We start from the raw sequence: 20,440 nt of genomic DNA, 5'->3' as shown, positions 1-20,440 counted from the left end.
ACTAGTATGAGTTTCCTTTGCAGCATGTAGCTGTTCCGATCGCCAGGAGGATGCAGGCTGGGGCAAATTTTCAAGTGCTTTTCTTGTGTTGACTGTATAAGTAGAGGGGCTTTTGACCAGAGATCCAAGCAATAACAGCCGCTCGGGCTGCTTTGAGTTTTGGGCAGGTGGAGCCAATACAATTGACTTCATCGCAAGACAAGAGACCAAGCTCCGTAGCTTGCATTTCAACGTTCCTAGTGACATCTCCCTTGTACATGTACATGAGAGCACAGATATGTACATACATGTTTGCAACAATGCTTGAAGGGGAGATTGACACAATGTAAATTCATATTGATCCACATTCCTACATTTGTGTCAGGGGACAAGCTCTTTCTCTTTCTTCACCGGTAAGATATAACTAGGTATAGTATTTGTGCTCAGTGAGATGTGTTGGTTTGTCCCAGACAGCAGACTTCAAAAAAATGGCTCTTTGAGATGGAACACGTTAAAAAAGATCCCGATGGATGCCGAGACTGGAGGCTCCGTGAGTTAGTCAGCATCAACCATCAAATCGCCAACTTCATAATTTTGTAACAGCACCAATTGACTCAGAACATGTGCAGAGTCCACGCATACCCTGTACGCTGTTCTTCTTCAGAAACATTGATGAGCAAAAGACATCTAGTCCAATCTCAGTATATGCTGTGTCCAGAGACCATCACTCGGGCTGGTCTACAGTATGATATTTTCTACATCCCAACCACCCAACAACCCAACCATGGGGGTTATTGCACGAGTGGAATATATGGATCTTGAACTCTGTGGGAGACATGACACTGCCAGAGGCTTAAAAGTGTTTGGCCTCAGACGCAGTTGGCTAGTGTTTGCTATTCTTGGGGTCAAGAATATACCCGACGACAACTTGTGTGAAAAGTTGAAGCGTAAATTTGACAATTATATCACTTGGATTTTTTCCTCTCTTGCAATTTATATCATCTTCGACAGCTATTGTGTCGGGAGCTCCAATACAATTTACCGTCCTAAAGTCTTGTGTTTTGCCTGCAAGAGTTATTTCAGAAGAGCCGACTGAGAATCTCTGCTTGCCTGTTTAAAGTCTGATTGGCAGCTTTCACATTGATCGTTGAGACTTCACCACAACAAGTTTCCATTTCACGAAAGATAATTTTCTCCAAGTGAAATGCTAACTATATTTGTAGTGGTTCTGTGAAATCAAATATAGGCCACTTGAAGGAACTAGTCGGCTCACGGGCTTGGGGAAAGCGAAATTAGCACTTGAGAGGGGAATAGTCTCTCCTAGTGCTAATTTTGAGCGTCTGAATCCTAAAATTGACGCTGACTACTTGAACATTGCTGTAAGTGAATCTTTCGCTATACATTTCATAGTTATTGTCGACAGGTTCCGCAAACTGGAGTGCCGTGGCCATCGGACGGCCTTCGTCGAGCATCGCTCAGTTAATTTGGTTTTGGCGGATCCGATTGCCACGTCGTGATCGAAGATGCATACAATCATCTACGTTTGAATAACCTCACTGGAAAGCACTCTACCGTTGAGAAGCCTCCATTACCGGAGGATATAGCTCGACGTTGGAAAGCTTCCTTAGGCCATTGTTATAACTCTGCTACAAAACTGGGTGGTGTTTCCGGGTTTTCCGGAGGCAGCGAAGACCCTGACGGAGGACTCGCCGACGGATTGGAGACAAACGAATCCATTTACCCCAGATTACAGCCCAGACTACTTGTTTGGTCATCTTCTGATAAAGAAGGGATATCTAGGATTGCGTTGTCATATTCTCAGTATCTCCATCAACTCTCTCTTGAGCAGGGAAAGAAATCTTATCTTGATAATGTCGCCTACACCTTGGGGACTCGACGAAGCCTTGTACCATGGAAGTCATTCGTTGTTGCTGATTCTCTTCGAAATATCAGTCTAGAAACTTCAATGTCGAAACCAAGGTTATCGACTCCGAAATCGTATCTGGGGTTTGTCTTCAGTGGCCAAGGGTCGCAATTGTACGCTATGGGAAGGGAATTGTTATATTATCCAGTATTTAAGCGTAGTCTCCAAGATGCTAATGAGTACCTGCGCAATATCGGGTGTCCTTGGTCTCTGTTAAGTTAGTATGGCCCTTCCCACCCTGCATCCCTCGCGTACTTACTTGCGTTCGCAGATGAATTTCTTAAACCTGAGGATGAATCTAGGGTTAACGAGCCAGAGTATAGCCAGGGCCTGTGTACTGCACTGCAAATTGCTTTGATCGACCCTCTCGCGAGTTTCGGTATTTTTCCTTCCGTTGTAGTTGGCCACTCATCCGGGGAGATCGCGGCTGCATACACTGTCCATTTCATCTCACGTCGGTCGGCATGGAAGCTAGCTTATTATCATGGTGTTCTCTCTTCCACTTCGAGTAGAGACACTCACACGATGATGTCAGTTGGCCTTTCCGCAGTCCAACTCTCACCATACTTCGAGAAAGTCGCAGCCAATTCGAGAAGTTAGAGGTTGTTGCTGCATGTATAAACAGTACGACAAACACAGCGGTTTCCGGATTGGAAGCGCAGGTTGACTTTCTGGAATCAATATTGGATAAAGATAGAATATTTGTGCGAAAAGTTGCGTGTCCCAGTGACATACCACTCCCCCCAGATGAATGTTATCGCAGAAGATTACCTCAAAAGCTATTCAAGACTTGGAATTTGGGGAGGGAGGTTCATCAAATCCGGTCATGATATCTTCTGTTACTGCTCGTCGTGTTCACGCAGAGGATGTCATTCACAGCGAATATTGGAAGAGTAATGTGGTATCCCCAGTCAATTTTTCTTCCAATCTTGCTCAAGTATGCGGCCGGCCAAGCCAAAAGCCAACAAACTGGACGGAAACCATGGAAAAATTATTAGTATTTCTGGGATCATTGAAACCGGGCCACATTCGACGCTTCAAGGGCCAATTCGGGATATTCTGAAGTCAATTGGGCGGCAAGCCGATATTGGATACATTTCTCTTCTTAGACATAACACTTCGGCAATAGCATCTACAGTAGAAGAAGCCTTGGGCTGCCTTCATTGCTCAGGCTATACGCTCAACCTGCTGTCAATCAACAACCACTCAAAGGATGGAGACATATCAAGTGAACTGCAAGTGCTGGTAGATTTGCCTAGTTACCCCTTCACATACTCACAGAAGTACTGGCACGAGTCTAGAGCGAGTAGTACGGGACACCGATTACGGCAACATGGGCGTTATCTCGGGACTCCCGTGCCCGACTAGAACCCGTTAAACCCGATGTTGCGGAATATAATATATAATCAAGATATCAGAACTTCCATGGGTCGAGGATCATAAGGTATGTGAGAACATCCCGTTGTCTTCTGAATATTTATGGAACAAGCAGTACTGAATTTTTAGATCAACGGAAGAATTATATACCCCGGAGGGGGCATTCTAGTGATGGCAATTGAGGCTGCGAAGCAAATTGCAGACCCGAATTGTACGGTGACCGGCTATAACGTTAGGGACGTCGTATTTCAGGCAGAATTAAATATTCCAACAAGCTCCGATCGTATCGAAACTCGGTTTTACATGAAATCTATCAGAAGTTCACCGATGAGGGTGAATGGTTCAAGTTCAGCCTTCATAGCTGCAATCACGATAAGTGCACTCGCATGGCTACATCCAAATTGACTACTATAAACAGGGAGCACTAACATGTGCACCTTGAATGAAACAAGAGAGACGACCACATATTATACGCGAATATATCAACAGGGCCTGGTAGTTTGTAACACTCCTGCCACCACAGACTTTCTCTATCATAATGGATCTGAGTTTGATTGCGGGCCCGCATTCCATCGACTAACGAATGTTGCCCGTAGCGGGGACGGTCAGGCGATTGGAGACGTTTCCTTCTACTCATCCAGAAGTCATAATACGCCGTATACTCAACCACATGTCATCTGCAATCGTTTCGACTGCGCTAGCCACAAAGCTCTCCATAGTGTTAGCAATTCCTGTTGAAGACACTAGATTTCAACAAGCCTATACAAGATTTCGGTGCAGATTCGTTAGTTGCAGCTGAACTCCGCAACTCGTTCTCTCGAGACTGGGGTACTGAGGTCGCAGTCTCTGACATCATCGGTGGTGCGACGTTCAAAATGACGGGGGCTTGGTAGCTAGCAGGCCTCCTCATAGACAGGCTACTTGGACAGAATGTGACCTGTGTTTTTGAAGTGCGATGCAGTGAGTGTGGGGAGTGTCTGGGGGAAAGGGGAGAGAGAAGGGCGTGGGGAGGCAGAATCACACTGAAGAATGTGCGGTGGACGTTCATTTGAATACCATTGTTCTGACACCACTTCCACAAGCGATGATAGCATCAAGATGTCCTATTCCCGATTCTCCCAACGGTGAAGTCAACCAAATCGTAACAATACAAAGTCAGCTTGCCAAATGTGATATTTGGATGAGCGGGAACGAGCCATGGATAATGAAAACTTAATTACATCTAGATTTTACGATTTGGAATTTCAGTTCGGGATTTGCCTAGTATCCCAGTATCCCACAAATACGCCGGGCTAGCTCAATCGGTAGAGCGTGCGGCTCTTAATATGAGTTTAGACTTTTCGAACCAAATATTCGAATATCCAACCCAATTGATAAACCGCAAGGCTGCGCAGGGCAACTGGCTGAAAGCGTTTCGTTTCTTTGCCCTTCAGAGGCCTATCAGACACGCCGAAAATCGCCGTTCACGTTACCATATCCTTCCGTTCGCGAATTTCCAAAACTAATTTGAGCCTGCGAGTCGGAATGGGGCTTTGATAGACAACATTAAATGGCAGCACGATACAAGAACACGATTGCAGGTAACCGCCGTCAAAATTTCCCGAGGACCAAGAACCATGGTAAGGTACAATAAGGCCGGGTAGGGCTATTATATCTTTCATAGCCTGAACCTCTCTCTCTGCTGTGCGCTTTGGCTCCGTGATTTACAGAGCAACCGGGGCTCCGAGAAATCCATGCCCGCAAATTAGCTTGTCGAGGAGTGGTCTCGTAGTGGGAATGAATAGTAGGCTGTCGCGAGTGATATTGAGGCATCCTGTAAGTGTTTCTGAAGATTCAAGCGGAGTTGGCAAAGTGAAGGTGTTATAGTTAGTTAATCCATATGCATCAGATCAGATAAGCTTCTTACGACAGGCTTAGTTAACTATAACTATATTACGCTATAGTTACCTATTTCGAACTAGTGTACCCCCTCATCCGTCATATCAGATGGTTCGACTAAACCCTAATCGAATCTTCCTGCAATTGACTTCGAAGTCGGGCTGATAACGGCGGCTATCAGAACTTACCTGATGCAGCAAAGAATAGTCGGATTCCGACCTTGCTATAGTAATAAGACAAGGCAATGCCGGGGTTGGCCAGAAAATTGTGGATTTTTGCTGCTGTGGATGGGCTTATTCTTCAGTCTTACCCATCAACACAGCGCGGTGCTTCGAGCAACCCATCCACTGCGCTCCAGATTGAATACAAAACTCGCCGTATATACTCCCCGCCCTCTACCTCGAGCGCTGATGACGCTTGCTTAGAGTCTCACGGGGTAATTGGTGTGTAATCTCAATCTGGATACCGTTGACCTCTTGGAACCTGACAGTTTTCCTCTAACCTGATAGGCCTTCTCTCACTCGCGTCATTCTCCTTCTTAATATCCATTACCCAGCGACAGCAGGTGGCTCAGATCCTTGGAAAACCTATTTTTGCCATTACAGGTGTAGCTATCATTCCTCTTTCCTCTCAAGCTGAGGCGACCAAAGCGATCAATCAGGCACAAGCCCAGGTAGCTTCCAAAAGGGATAAAGATGCGAACGATGATGTCGAAGCCCAGTTTTCGGAGAGCGAGACCGACCCGTCCACTGGCCGCAGTAGCGACGATATAGAGCTAGAAGCCCCGGATTCAATAGACCGGGAAATATACCCGCCGTTGGGCAGTAGGGGTAGGAAAGGAAGCACTATTGCTGAGGACGTCATTGAAAAGCGAGGACGGTATGGGAGGTTCACGTCCCGTTGGTTTTCGAAAAATGGATGGCCGGGAGAGAATAACCGGCCCGATGGAAGTGGATTTGAAGGGGTAATCGATCCTGCAGCAGAAGGGTCCGTCAAAGGAAGAAAGAGCGGGGATTATAAACACGAAGTTCTAGAGCTCGACGACCTCTCCTCTACCGGGCAGAAAGCTTCTTCTGCTCCGCAAGAAATAGACACTCCAGTAGCCGGAACGGCAACGTACGAACTAATGCCGAAGTTTCTACGGTATACGAAGCTATTTTTCAGTTCGCGCAGTTTTTATTTTTCGTATGATTACGACATCACTCGGAAATTTGGTGTCCATGACCCTCAAACCACGCCAGTGCCGTTACATAGAATGGCGGATCCCGTAGTATGGAACCTTTTCCCTTCGTCCCTACTTTTCGAGCTCCACTAATTTGACTGTAGTATTTCTGGAATAGATATTTGATGACCCCTTTTATTGAAAGCGGGCATCATTCACTGGTCCTTCCGCTGATACAGGGGTTTGTTGGACAGAAGGAATTCACTGTCACGAAGTCCACGAAATCTCCAGTCGCTCAAGGCGCCACGATTACCCCAGAAGTGGAAATAGCTACCAATACACCGGATACACCTACTACAGAAAATGAAGACGAAGGCAAATTTCTTCTCACTTTAATTTCACGTCGGTCCGTTAAACGCCCGGGACTTCGATATCTTCGACGAGGAATAGACGACGAAGGCAATGTCGCAAACTCCGTTGAGACGGAGCAAATCGTATCTAGGCCGTCGTGGAACCGCTCAGACAAGGTGTATTCTCTTCTCCAGATTCGCGGGTCAATGCCTCTTTATTTTTCCCAGTCTCCTTATTACTTCAAACCCGTACCTGTGCTTCGCCACTCCATCGAAACAAATCAAGTGTCGTTCGCTCGGCACTTCCGTGACCTTAGCAGGCGGTATGGCGAAATTCAAGCCATCTGCCTCCTAGATAAGCATGGTGTAGAAGTTAAAATTGGGGAGACATACCAAAGTTTCGTGGACACTTATAATAACCGCGACAATGCGGACTCTGCTAAAATTGGATTCGACTGGTTTGACTTCCATGCGGAATGCCGGGGAATGAAGTTCGAGAACGTCCAGCGCCTAGTTGATTCAATCTCGGGAACACTAGATCGTTTTGGCAATTCTGTCATACAGGACAATACTGTGTTGAAAAACCAGTCTGGCATTGTCAGGACAAATTGTATGGACTGTCTGGACCGTACTGGTGTTGCACAATGTGCGTTTGGACAACGAGCATTAGAGAAGCAGCTCGAAAGCGAAGGATACTCTATCGACCTACGGAACAGCACATCTACGCAGTGGTTCAACGTGCTGTGGGCGGACAACGGGGATGCCATCTCGAAACAGTACTCCTCAACGGCTGCCCTTAAAGGCGATTATACCAGAACAAGAAAACGAGATGTTCGCGGAGCGCTCAATGACCTCGGACTAACCCTATCGCGCTACTTCAACAATATAGTCAATGATTACTTCTCCCAGGCTTGTATCGACTACCTTCTCGGCATTGTTACTACCCGTGTTTTCGACGAGTTCGAGATGAACCTCATGTCTGCTGATCCGGGGATTTCTCTCGAGAAGGTACGGCAGCACGCCATCGACACCAGCTGCCAAATCGTGATCAGCGATGAATCCGAGGAGCTCGTGGGAGGCTGGACAGTTTCCAGTCCCCACGAGCCCAATACATTACGCTCATTACCATTCGAACAGTCCGTTCTTTTGCTAACAAATGCTGCCGTCTACTGCTGCCGTTTCAACTGGGATACGGACAAAGTTACTTCCTTCGAGCGCGTCGACCTTCGCTCCATCACCAGCATCAATTACGGCACTTACATCACCTCGACCCTCACTGATGTCCAAATGGAACCCAAACACAATGTCGGAGTCGTAGTAACTTACCAACCGGCCGCGACAAATACAATGCGCGTAAACACGCACTCCCTCCAAAGCCTCTTGGATCAGATATCACAATCCTCCTCCTCCTCAGAACCTCCCCCTAACAATACTTCGACTTCGACCTCGACCTCAACCACAGGTCCGGATTGGGACATCTCCTCTCTGTTCAAACCAGGCGAGAGTGGCAGTAAACGCCCCGTCTCGCGCTTCATGGCGTTCAAGATCCTCCCCCAGACCAACATGACCGCCAGAAACGCCCTTGACAATGTGCAGGTTAGCGAAAGGGACGCTGCGCGTGCTCTCTGTGAAGAGATTGAGCGCACTGTTATGCGGGGCGCGTCAGATAAAAGTGGTGCTGCCAGCACTGGTGGTTCAAGACACGTTGACAGACATTCGATGGTTGAGGAGGTGGAGATCATTTCTGTGGCTGATGCGAAAAAGCGGACTGGGTATTTGGAGCATTTGATGTTTGATATTAAGAAGTTAGTGTGGGCTTGAGAATATTCGGGGGACTTTGTCTTCGGCTTTTTGTCTCTCCTCCTAGGTTGGAAGTGGAACGATAAGGTGTTAGGGGGGGAGATTCCCCATTTCGTTTTCGTTTTTATTTCGTTGTAGCTAATCTTGTCCTACTTTGAGCATTTTTTGCTTGCCGCTGGTTGCTTGCGTTGCATCACACAGGTTGATACCCAGGTGAGAATTGTTTCGGCTTCCCTTCATAAACATACACATACACATCATACACTACACCGTGGAAGAACATCGGATCATAAATAATAAACTCAGTTTCATATTATGAAATTCCAGGGGGTTATCGATCTTGCTTGTCGTCAAAATATTGACGACGTGGAACTGTCTTTTTCACTGGTACCACATCCCCCACCATATCGGTCCAGACTGCCAGAATGTTTCCGTGCAATCTGCCTATGAAGGAGGTGAACGCCTTGTCCGGTGGGTATTAATTGTGTGTAGTGGTTTTATATTTACCACAACCACCACCAACCGGGAACGGTAACTCGTCGTGACTCGACTTCCCACGAGCCCGTAAGGGCTGAAACTTGAGGTTTTAAGCGAAGGTAGGTTTCATGGAAATTAAGAAGCTCGAGTTCGAGATGGAAATGACACCTGGTTTATCTGTACAAACCCACCTTTAAACGCATGATCAGGCTCAATTGGCCACCTAAAAGCGTGATCCACTTTCAGCAAAGCTAGAAGTTAATATTAGGGACCTTGGGCTCCTATGACTACATGTCGGCCTTGGGATCACCAAATCAGAGTTCATCGGCAATTGGGACCACTTTCTGTGGCAGCCGACGATCGTCTGAAAAGCATGTTCTAGAAGGGAAATAGAATAACACACCGGGGCATGGGCTGAAAGCTTAATCAGCGTCTAGCTTGATCCATCTCAAGGTCGCAGTATTTTTGGGGGCCAAGTGTATTGTAATGTACGTACATGTACAGTACATACATGGATGACGCGTACGGAGTTCTATTCGCTAGGTAAGACAAACGATTGACCTTTCTCGCCCTTTTCCCAGCAATGTATATATACATACGAGCAGTTTCACATCACCTGGGAGCAACCCGAATACTACATTTGATCAACGATCCCATTCATATTTTCGAGCACTAGGTTGATATCGAGTTTGAAAGCATCTCTTGTTCGCTTTCTCGTTCCCAGACCCTCCCCACGAGCCCGTTGTTTTTGTGTAAAGTGAGGGAAATGGTCCTTAACGGGAAATGATTCACGAGGACGCAAATGACGTGGCTAATCCCGCTAGTAGCATTTGCAGCGGAGGTGATTGATATGATATGTATTGGTACCTGAAGCAACGGCAACAAGGACAAAAGGGCGAAGAGCCTGATTAACTCCCAGGGATTGGCGGCGGTACGGTATATAACTTGGTAAATTTATAGGCGCCTGCACTTCTGGGGCAATGAACGTCATCAACAGGGTGGTTTCCTCTCTTCTGTTGTCTAAACTACATGCTTGAAACGGAAATAAAGCACAGAATAGACGTTGCTTGTTCATTTGTCTCGTTGGATGTTGGATGTTGTGAAGAGGGGCCGTTATGCCAAGCCCAGTATTCTGCCGACCGCCACCGCCGCACTAGCCGCTTCGGGACATTCCCACCAACCGCCAACCCTCAACCGTGCCATCACCACCAGCGAACATCCTCGCGCAAAAATCCCACCGCTTGCAGACAACCCTGCCCGCGCTTTCGCCTCTACTTTCTGTCCGGGTTGCGGGACTTTTCTACAGTAAACCAAGTCTGTGATCTCTGAGGTTGGTGCATGCATCGTTCTAACCCTAACCCCTTTGCAGGTTTCCCACCTCTATCTCCACACCCCGCCATCCCGCTAATATCTCCTTGCTTCAGAAGTCAATCGCATCCCCCATCAACGAACATTTAAATACCCCCCGGAAACCCAAAGCACAGAGTCGCGCTGTGATTCGGAATCTTCTGTATTGGCGATAGAGGCGCCCTGCCTGAACCTTCTCGTGGATTTCGTCGTTCGGTGATATTTGAATCTATATCAGCCCTCCGCACCACTTCCCCCTTGGGTGTCACCTATATCCCTACGAATATCTATCACCATGGCATGGCAACCGCAGGATCAGCCATTGAGGCAATTGGCTGGATTTCTAAATGATTCATTGAACGGAAGCGATAGCTCTGTCCGAAAACATGCTGAACAGGTATCTCTCCAAACTGCCTCTTTCCCCTCGGGCTCTTAATTTCTCGCCCCCTGCCACAAATGGTGCGCCGCTATATAGTAAGGAGCTATTGGGCGCTACAAGAACATTTTGCCTCCGTTTAAGGAAGTCCTTAGCTGACAGCTATTATTTGGCAGATGCTGGTGCAAGCTACCACGTCCCCAGATTTTGCCAATTATCTTACCTACCTGTTCAGCACCCCCCAACCCCCTCCTCATATCGGTTTCGATAATGATACTTATAATATCGTTCGGGTCGCAGCCTCATTGAACCTAAAAACTAAACTTAAAGTCGCATATGGAACTGTTACGTCGGAGAGTCTGGCATATATTCGTTCCGCCGCGCTGTCAGTCCTTCAAGATCCTTCACCACAGATTCGCAATTCGGCAGGTTCCATAATTGCTGAGATCGTCGCACGAGGTGGTCTTCTCGCATGGCCGACTTTACTAGACGAACTCCTTTCCCTTGTCTCGAATGCTTCGGGGTCCGTGCCAATTTTAACCCAGGAGGCAGCCATGTCAGCTCTTGCGAAGGTCTGCGAGGATAATAGAAAGCTGTTGGACAAAGATTTCCAGGGCCAGAGACCGTTAAATATTATTCTCCCAAGGCTAATGCAATGCACATCAAATCCGAGCCCAAAAATCCGCGCTAGCGCTTTATCAACAATCCACATGTTCCTTTCTCAAAGGCCGGATATTTTAATTGGCTCGTTGGACACCTTCCTTGAGCATGTATTCCAACTTGCCAGCGACCCAAATACCGATGTTCGGAGGACAGTATGCCAATCCTTTGTTCAGTTAGTGGATATTGCCCCAGATAAACTCGTTCCCCATATCGCGGGGCTAGTGGATTATGTACTCATGCAGCAGCATGATCCTGAGGACCCGGAATTGGCTTTGGATGCAGCAGAGTTTTGGCTAGCCGTTGGGGAACAGAAAAAGTTACAAGAACCCTTGGTGCCGTACTTGGGTAAAATTATACCAGTTCTTCTCCGCAGCATGATATATGATGAAGACGACGCGATACTTTTAGCCGGAGAAGATGATGACGCAGAAACCGAGGATAAGGTAGAAGATCTGAAGCCTCAATTCGCTAAATCTAAAGGTTCACGGTTACAGTTCTCCAGTGGTGATGGCAAGTCCAACGGTGATGCTGTGGATAAAACGGTCGCCGACGATGATGATGATTTGAGTGAGGGAGAAATTGAAGATGACCTGGACGAGTTTGGGGACGATGACCCCGAAGCGGAATGGACATTACGTAAATGCTCGGCGGCCGCGCTTGATGTTTTCGCCAATGTATATCATCAGCCTGTATTCGAAATAATATTGCCATACCTCAAAGATAACCTGCGACATGCTCAGTGGACAAACCGAGAAGCTGCTGTTCTAGCGCTCGGTGCTATTGCAGATGGTTGTATGGATACCGTTACACCTCATTTACCAGAGCTTGTTCCTTACCTCATATCTCTCCTTTCCGATCCCGAACCAATCGTCAGGAAAATCACTTGCTGGTGCCTCGGAAGATATTCAGAGTGGGCTGCGCACCTTGATGCGACCAAGAAGGCACAGTATTTCGAGCCGATGATGGAAGGGATTCTGCACAGGATGCTGGACAATAATAAAAAAGTCCAAGAGGCTGCGGCATCAGCCTTCACGAGTTTAGAAACGAAATCAGACGCAAACCTTCTGCCCTATTGCCAACCAATATTACGACAGTTCGTTCTTTGTTTCGAAAAGTACAAGGATCGTAACATGTACGTGCTTTATGACTGTGTGCAGACTTTGGCTGAAAGTGTTATGTCTGAGCTAGCGAAGCCAGAACTGGTGGAGATTCTCATGCCTGCGCTTATCCGACGATGGAACAAATTATCCGACCAGTCCAGAGAGCTTTTCCCCTTATTAGAGTGCTTGGGCTACGTGGCTGCTGCATATGGCGATGCTTTCTCGCCCTTCGCTCCGCCGATATTCGCTAGGTGCATTAAACTTATATACACCAATATCCAGGATTATCTTACGGCTGTTACTCACAATACGGGTGAGGAACCAGATAAAGATTTCCTAGTAACAAGTTTAGACATGCTTGGTTCGATTATCCAGGCTATTGATCCCCAGAAAAGCTCAGAACTAGTGACCACATCACAGCCCCCATTTTTCGAGCTTCTCAGGTTCTGTCTTGAAGACCCCAATTGGGAAGTGCGGATATCATCTTATGCCCTCCTTGGGGATTGTGCGATCAATATTTTCCCTACTCTCGAACCCGTCCTTCCTACAGTAATGCCCATCCTAATCAAGCAACTTGATCTCAACTTAATACGGGACGATGAGTCTGAGAACGGCCTTCGTGTGATTAACAATGCTTGCTGGGCCGCTGGCGAGATTGCTGCCGTTAGCAAAGCCGGTATGGTCCCGTTCTTGGAAAACCTCTATCAAGCCCTCACCACAATCGTGAGCAATGAGGAAGTCCCCGATTCTGTTAACGAGAATGCCGCGATGGCATTGGGCCGTCTGGGAATTGGATGCGCTGAGCAGCTTGCCCCGCACTTGAGAGAGTTTGCGGATATGTTCCTTCGATCAATGGCGAAAATCGACTTCACCCGCGAGAAGGCGAGTTCGTTCATTGGGTTCAATCAAGTCGTCCGGGCAAACCCAAAGGCTATGGAAAGCTGTCTTTCGGATTATTTCCATGCAATTGCGGTATTTCCACATAAATCGTTGAATCAGCCCCACTTTCAGGACTTGCAACAATCTTTCCAGCAGGTAAGGAACTTCCAATTTCCTTTCATAGATTATACCCCTACCTTCCTAGTATCCTAGAGTGGTCTAACACGCACACCCAATTTTACAGGTTCTTCAAGGCTATAAAGATCTAATCCCGGACTTCAGCTCGTTTATGGCCTCTCTACCCCCTCCCGTTTCCAGAAAACTCCAAACAGCATATCAACTCTGATATATCTAGCACCAATATGTCAATTATATTTTTATCATATCTTATGAGACAAGAGAATGGCTAGTCAATTTTATTAAAAGAAAAGCGTCCTTCCCCATGGCAATGAATAGTATGATAACACATTTATATCTCTTTTCATTCAACATATTCCTAAGAAGAAGCGGTTTATATCATCGTTTCCCCCAAAACTCTATATACTTTATTTCTCTCCAATGCATATTTTCAAGGGATCCCTATTTTCGTTTTACTAACTCTCCACCATCTCCTTGTTTAACTTTAACTCTCTAATCTCTATTTCTTAAGCTCTTGTTCTCTTTCTTGAGGTCTTATTCTCATCCGTTATGTTATTCCATGCTTTCAGGTCTATTTTTCTCGGTTTCATTCTTATATACTCATGATGAAGCGTTCGCAGAAGAAAACACACATGATTTATTCTTTTTCTCTCATATATTTCCTCTTACACTTCCTTTATGAAGTATTAAGCCAACCCATGTGGTTGGGCGGAAAGAGCTTGGACTCGGATTTTCTTGCGATATTTTTTTGAGAAATATCTGTAAGTGATGACATGACGTACGTGCGCATACGGAGAGCAAACGGATACCTTGCTGGATGTATGGATGTGTTCTGATGGGCGCAGTTGGTATGCTCTGGTATTGTTCTGTGGGTGCTTTGTAGCAGCCAGTTGACTCAGGAGGCCCCCGGTATACGATGCTGGACACCCACCTAGGCCCTGCGTCCATATATGGACAAAGGGAAGCTGCAGAACCCGGTGAGGTTAATGAATTAATGAATGATATATCTTTCTGCTATCCGGTTAAAGGGTCATATTAAAACTGGCGGAAGAAAGAGAAGGACCTGATATGAAGGACGGGAGTATGAATGGGATGGGATATGTTGGGGGGGAAGAGAGACAAAATAGATATCAATATCTTAACCATCCATTTCCTTTTAAGGCAGTGTCTGGCTGAATACGTAGGATCGTTTTCTATTTTCTACAGTTTCTTTCTTTATTTCGTCTCCTCCACCAGTTCAGCCAGCTACTGGGTTTTTACACCTTCAACCCCTTGATAGGCGACCTCATCTTCGTCCACACTCTTTTTTGTTCTACCTACCTATGGACTTTTGTTTTCATCATTTTCTTTCCCAGTTTCTCTATCCCCCTTAGTTCGTTCGTATTCTATTCATCTCTCAGCTTGCGTGCTACAGCGTGGTTGCCCCATATTCAGGAGAAGGCAATGTTGAATGGGAATGGATAGCTTCTCTTCCGTGGCGTTCTATCTTAGCAGATAGCCTTGGTATATACATATATATAGGTCATATGCCCATTCTCTTGCTCCATTTTCTTGCTCCTCTTTATTTATTTATTTTTTGTTAATGAATGGACAGAATATGGTGGACGCCAGAGCCTGTATCCTGTTTTTCTCCTGTCAAGTTCTTTTATGACAGGTATTTCTTATTTTAAATAGGTAGATAGGTATTTAGATAGCATATTTATCTTTAAAACTCATCAGATTTATCATCATACTCTAATTACGGATACATTTATCAACCTTCACTGGATTAAAGAACATTGGGCATGTTTTTCCTGTTCTGGCCGAATACTCTGTGCACTCCTCTCCATCTAGAGCTACCAGAGACCTTTGTGATCACAGAATAGAAGATAGGAAGGGAAACAAACCAGGATGAAGTAGATGGTGATGATTGGATACGCCAACAGTACTGACCTATCTCTCCCTTCTCCTAACCTTCAAATTGTTAAAAGACAGAGCAGATTGTCTCCGATTCTCTCACTCGACATGTTTCGAAGGGCACATGAAATGTTACAGGGAGCAGAGACTAGATAAGGGAGGGTTAGGACGTGTCAGTATGGCCACGTGCATTAACTACGAGTAATCAGGGTTGTCTTGTCTTAGTTAGGGGTGCACATTGTCTTGCTTTTCAAAGGCGTTTTCTTCGCCGGTCGCTGAGTCTGAGGATTTCTAGAATCGCAGAACGATGTGGTTGAAGGAGAGGATGAAGGCTGAGTGAGGGTGAGACACTGGTAATGGTCTCCTGTGTTCGCCTGTGCCAGTCCCATTTTTGCTCCGGAGAGTTGTTTTTTCGATATACCACTTGAGGGAACTGGAGACCTCAGTGTTTTCGTTTAATTACTTACTTCCCACTTCTAGCATTCTGCCAGATGGGCCAACTGCTCCTCTCTGTTCTAGGAGTCCGATTAAAATCTGTGGAAGAATATCGTGACGATAATGTCTTTGTCACAGTTGTGAATTGACCCAACTGCTCCAGGAAACCAACACAGAACAAAGACATGCAGAGAAGAGAAAGAGAATAAGATTATAAGAAAGAAAACAAGGAATCCAGAAAGGAAAAAACAAGCGAGAAACCTCGATCCTCGCTTCAAATCCGTGAAACAACAACGCACGACATATCTCTGCATCACCTTGCGTCTCAGGATATGCGTGCGCGCACATGGCTTTGGCTTTCTGCATTTGTTGCACAGAAAACACACGTGGGAAGATGAGAGATAACCAGCTCTTTGTGCGCTCTTTGTTGTCCTTCCCGGAGACTATTTCTTGTTTCTGCAATGCATGCGGTGAACGACACCATGCAGCCTCAGTTCGCGTAGATTTTGCGGGACTCGGAGGCACAGTATCGCCAGCTCCCTTTTCCTTCCCCATATGCCGGGCAAAATTTCCCACGAGCCCTTGAATGGGGCTTGCAATAGGGGGTTGTACCAACGTAGCAGAGCCTCAAACCAAGGACATCTTTGCATTCAGCTGCAAATGTACTCTGCACTGGACTAAGTAAACAGACAATTTGGTGCTGGTTTATCGGATTGGTGTGTTTTCTCCATTTCATTAGGAGACAAAAAAAAAGGAAGCCCGAAAGAGAACGTGTCCAAACTACTCTGTACATTTTAATCTTTTGAGACTTTGGAAAAAGCCTTGCAAACTTCATTTACCGGCCTTTCATTTAGTTAAGACCCCAAAAGATTGAGGCCATCGGCCCTGCCAACCCCAACCACCACAGCGGCAAGAAGTCTTCGGCCCAGCGACATAACCATGGAACCCTTTCAAGTTTCCGCCAATATTTGCCTGAACAGGCCGAACACATAACGATAGCGGCTCCGCGCTATCTGTCCTTCCTATTTGCTCGCGTGGATTCAGAGTACACATCCTGGCGGAGCCGCTCCCCCTGGACCCCTGCGGAACGAGGAGTTAGTTATTCGCCATTCCCTGGCTCGGCTGGATCTGTCGAAGGTCGATCATGATAAATCCACCCAAACATGCAGTTTCGGAAAATTGAGGGAGAGGGAAGGGAGAGAAATTGTCATTTCCCTCATTTAAGAAAATGTATAGTATGTACGTACATACATGATATTAACGGATCGATCGGTCTCCGGTGCTTGAGGTTTCTTTAAGCTTCTTCCTGTTGTCAATTCGCTTTTTCCAGAAGCGTTCTGGCACATAAGGGCTCGTATCCGGGAAGTCCATGATCCTCCGAAAGTATTCGGTCAGATATCTCCATATTTTTTCGTCTTCTTGTGATTCGGGTTCCATAAGTTAATGTTGTACAGACTAGTTATGTAACGACGGAGCAGGTCCGGGCGGCGAAGTATTTTACGCGACCCGCTAGTTAGTTAGTTACCTGCCTGCCTGCATAAACTGTTGTTTATGATTATTATTAAAGAAGATTCTGTTGGTTCTAGAAAAATTAGTGAGGGGTAACTAAAGAAAGTAGGAATTTTACAGTTTTCGTCGGCGTTGTGTCACCGGCAACATGAACGAGTTCCACAATCGATAGTTTAAATACAGAAATCTGATGTCAACTATTTTTGACATGAGTTGAAAAAGAAACACTTAGTGTTTTATTTTATTTTGTTGCATTTTTCTTTTCACTTTTAATTTTCTGCATTTGTGATCGGATATTGCTGGGACTTGTTTTCCCCCCTCCCCTTGTTCTGCACAAATAGCCGCCCCAACCCTTAGCTGGATTCTATCTTATGAGGTGGGACCAAAACGCCGTTCGTTAGTGCGCACCAACAGCGATGACGAGACCGCATTTTCACACTGCCAAATCTGAAGATTGGCAGTGAAACAACGTCAGATATGCGGTCAAGCAAACGACAAGCAGAGGGCCGGACTCTGTTTGGGCCTCCATCTCGATTGTTCATTATTAATCGAACCCTGACGGGAGTTTGCAAACAGGATTTCACGCCCCGACCTCCACGCTTCCTTTCCTTTCCTTTTTTTTTTTTTTGGGCTGCTACGGACAGATGGATGCGAAGGCAAAGAAGGTACAGTACATTTTGTATACTCCACATTTACTTCCCACTCCCAATCTCCAATCGAGTACAACCGTGACAGCAGAGATTCACCCACACTGGTCATAAACGAAAATTCCCATGATATTCAATGTCCGACCAATTCTCACGATGACATCTAGCGTACGGTGACGTACCCAGATTTGGCGCATGTGTAATTGGGAGAGATGAAGTCCTGAGCAGTTCGCCCCCCCCAGTATTCCTGTTGATCAAGCATTGCCTACAAAATATCGGCTAGTTTCCAGGACATGCTTAGGATGAATTGTTCTATCTCCGAACTTCAAGCTCGATTTCAATACATACAATTTGACAGCGACAATGAACAGGAGTTTAGACCTGGTAAATTATTGATAGATGGAAGAACTCAATCACCCAGTTTTTACCCACCTGAAAGGCCCCGAACATGTACCAAATTTCAAACAAAATACACCAACAATATCTGCCACAAATTAGGCATCCTAATTCTCCATATGACATTGATTGATTGCACACCCGCTAGGGGGAAGCGAAAGAAACTCCCCTCCGGTGATTCCGGCAGGCATGGCGCTTGGTATTTTCACCAGTCTCCCAGGAGTGCAGATGTATACAGTACATACGTCTACTTCCCGAAAGGGGTATGATCATGAAGGGGTTCTTCCACTCTTTTGAGTTTATTTTCCCAGCAACAGGTGTGGGACACACTGATTCTGAAAGTAGATATTTTGGCAGCGTTAATCGCCCTCTTATCATCGATCAGGGAAGTTGGAAAGTATTATTTGAATTGAACTATTCGACTAAGTCCCTAGGTCTTGCTATCTTAACCGAAGCAACTGACGCTCGAGTCCCAGCACCTCTGCCACCCGACTCTTGAGGGCTGGCGAAGCCTATTACTGCTCTTTTAGTAGCCGAATAATAATAATAGGTAGCGACATATTGCCCCGGCATTTTATCACGCCGCGCTGCATCGACAACATCTTCTGCTGCGGCCCGCAAACAGCCTTGAGTGGCCGAAGCAGGCTTTGACTTTTTTTGCTTGGAGGTATCTAAACTTGGAACCAGCCGAGTGTTCGCTGTAAGGAAGTAAGTTTCGCCTGTTCAAGCTCCGGTTTAGCACAGCCAGACATGCATGCAGCGCGACGGGCAGAAGTTATCCCGTTCGACCACGGTGGCCGAGAATCCCTCCAATCACGCCGACAAAACAAGGGGTCGGCTTGGTGTGGCAGTCAACGACAGGGAAGCATCAACGTTATCTCAGGCTGGTTCACTGCCATTCGTCCACGGTTGTGACACCAGGGCTTGAATTCATGTCCCAGGAAACAGAGGGACGTAGGCATGCTCCCTCTACAATCACACTGAGCCCTGGAGTGAGTCCCTGTGGGCTTTTTTTTTTTTTTTTTTTTTTTTCTTCCTGTAGCTACGCGTAAGTAGTTTTCGGCTTGACGTTATGCTCTGGAAATAGTTAAAGGAGCTAGCCAGCAATAGGCCCTGATGAGGAAGGTCGTTGATCGATGTTCTCTAGTGGGATATTACTCAGCTACGGCCGAAAGGCCTTGCTGGTTCATTCCGGGCAAACACTAGAATTCGGTGCTAAAGAAGCGCGCGCGGTGCTAAAGAAGTTTATACATGGTGCCTTTTCAGCTTGGACCCACGGCAGCACGCACACCCCGTTAAAACTACGTACAGTACATACACATCATTCTCAAATCTATTCAAGAAGACTTTATGTATTTGAATTTTTATATTTCTTGAGACTCTAGCTCATTCTAGCTCATTCTAATACTATTTCCAGTTTTTAACCCTCTAATCTACATCTCTACACTAAGAAACTGGGTGGTGTTGAGAAGAGGGACAGTTAGATTGAATTACGGAGTAGTAAGATGTGTGTATGTTAGTGTGTATTTTATTAGAGAGAGCACTAAAGTTGAATGTGTGTCCAAAAGAGTGGGGTCAAAAGTTGGCATCACATCCAACTGTAAATTACTGAGTTCATTTCTGCATGCTTTCACATGGTTTGTCTAGGATGATTCATGGGCTCTCAAACCAACAACATCAACCTTCATTAGTCCTCATTATAGCTCAATAAGGGATTTGCCCTTTGAAAAGTTGTTGGTGATGTTTGATGCTAGAGATAGATACCATTGTGTCCTCATCTGAAACAGGTGTAGCTGAAGATGAAATTTGAGCATTGCTCAGCTCAGAGTGAAAATATTAATCCTTTTACCTGTTCTGCCAAGTTTTTTCCATCTGTCTTCTTCAGAATATTCTGATTAGCAAGCATGTAGAATAAGATGTGTGCAGTCTGGATAGTGTGAAACGTATAATGGCTCCAGTAAAGATAGAACTACTTTTCTCCAGATAATTATTGTCTGGGATTTCAGAAAAAATCATCAATTTGCTCCCGTTGAAATTGCGCGAAACTCTCTTTGACCTCATATTTTGGCACTGAACAATAATATTCTGGCCAATTCCGTTGGTGTCG

General features: G+C 46.0%; 6 protein-coding genes across 7 annotated transcripts; 5 read left to right on the top strand and 1 right to left on the bottom strand.

The window, feature by feature from the left end:
- Positions 1–763: 763 nt before the first annotated feature.
- BDCG_17018 (uncharacterized protein) lies at positions 764–2,526 on the top strand (the record flags this gene model as incomplete). The annotated part of the gene is made up of 4 exons (XM_045426185.1): positions 764–909; positions 1,226–1,358; positions 1,544–2,120; positions 2,227–2,526. 4 exons carry the CDS (start codon positions 764–766, stop codon positions 2,259–2,261), a joined length of 891 nt encoding a protein of 296 aa, XP_045281018.1. The 3' UTR covers positions 2,262–2,526.
- Positions 2,527–2,842: 316 nt separating this feature from the next.
- On the top strand, positions 2,843–3,694 carry BDCG_17017 (uncharacterized protein; the record flags this gene model as incomplete). The annotated part of the gene is made up of 3 exons (XM_045426184.1): positions 2,843–3,259; positions 3,315–3,347; positions 3,410–3,694. 3 exons carry the CDS (start codon positions 2,843–2,845, stop codon positions 3,683–3,685), a joined length of 726 nt encoding a protein of 241 aa, XP_045281017.1. The 3' UTR covers positions 3,686–3,694.
- Positions 3,695–5,314: 1,620 nt separating this feature from the next.
- BDCG_04805 (SacI domain-containing protein) lies at positions 5,315–8,804 on the top strand. Its single transcript, XM_045420451.1, has 3 exons — positions 5,315–5,601; positions 5,668–6,428; positions 6,485–8,804. The coding sequence occupies exons 1-3, from the start codon at positions 5,403–5,405 to the stop codon at positions 8,489–8,491; spliced, it is 2,967 nt and encodes a 988-aa protein (XP_045276553.1). The 5' UTR covers positions 5,315–5,402; the 3' UTR covers positions 8,492–8,804.
- Positions 8,805–8,930: 126 nt separating this feature from the next.
- Positions 8,931–15,193, top strand: BDCG_04804. Of its 2 annotated transcripts, none has more exons than XM_045420449.1 (4): positions 8,931–10,261; positions 10,317–10,691; positions 10,847–13,468; positions 13,557–15,188. In XM_045420449.1, exons 2-4 carry the CDS (start codon positions 10,590–10,592, stop codon positions 13,656–13,658), a joined length of 2,826 nt encoding a protein of 941 aa, XP_045276552.1. In that variant the 5' UTR covers positions 8,931–10,261; positions 10,317–10,589; the 3' UTR covers positions 13,659–15,188. The 2 variants fall into 2 exon arrangements, with proteins under 2 accessions (XP_045276552.1, XP_045281016.1); XM_045420450.1 differs by having other exon boundaries at positions 9,000–10,277; positions 10,372–10,691; positions 13,557–15,193.
- Positions 15,194–16,831: 1,638 nt separating this feature from the next.
- On the bottom strand, positions 16,832–17,218 carry BDCG_04803 (uncharacterized protein; the record flags this gene model as incomplete). The annotated part of the gene is made up of 2 exons (XM_045420448.1): positions 16,832–16,861; positions 17,033–17,218. The coding sequence occupies one exon, from the start codon at positions 17,216–17,218 to the stop codon at positions 17,039–17,041; it is 180 nt and encodes a 59-aa protein (XP_045276551.1). The 3' UTR covers positions 16,832–16,861; positions 17,033–17,038.
- A 259-nt stretch (positions 17,219–17,477) lies between these two features.
- On the top strand, positions 17,478–18,567 carry BDCG_17016 (uncharacterized protein). Its single transcript, XM_045426183.1, has 2 exons — positions 17,478–17,955; positions 18,228–18,567. The coding sequence occupies exons 1-2, from the start codon at positions 17,768–17,770 to the stop codon at positions 18,241–18,243; spliced, it is 204 nt and encodes a 67-aa protein (XP_045276550.1). The 5' UTR covers positions 17,478–17,767; the 3' UTR covers positions 18,244–18,567.
- The last annotated feature ends 1,873 nt before the right edge of the window (positions 18,568–20,440 follow it).

This window comes from Blastomyces dermatitidis, assembly GCF_000003525.1.
Source record: "Blastomyces dermatitidis ER-3 genomic scaffold supercont1.5, whole genome shotgun sequence".
Lineage (NCBI taxonomy): Eukaryota > Fungi > Ascomycota > Eurotiomycetes > Onygenales > Ajellomycetaceae > Blastomyces > Blastomyces dermatitidis.
This window is presented reverse-complemented; position numbering and strand designations above follow the sequence as displayed.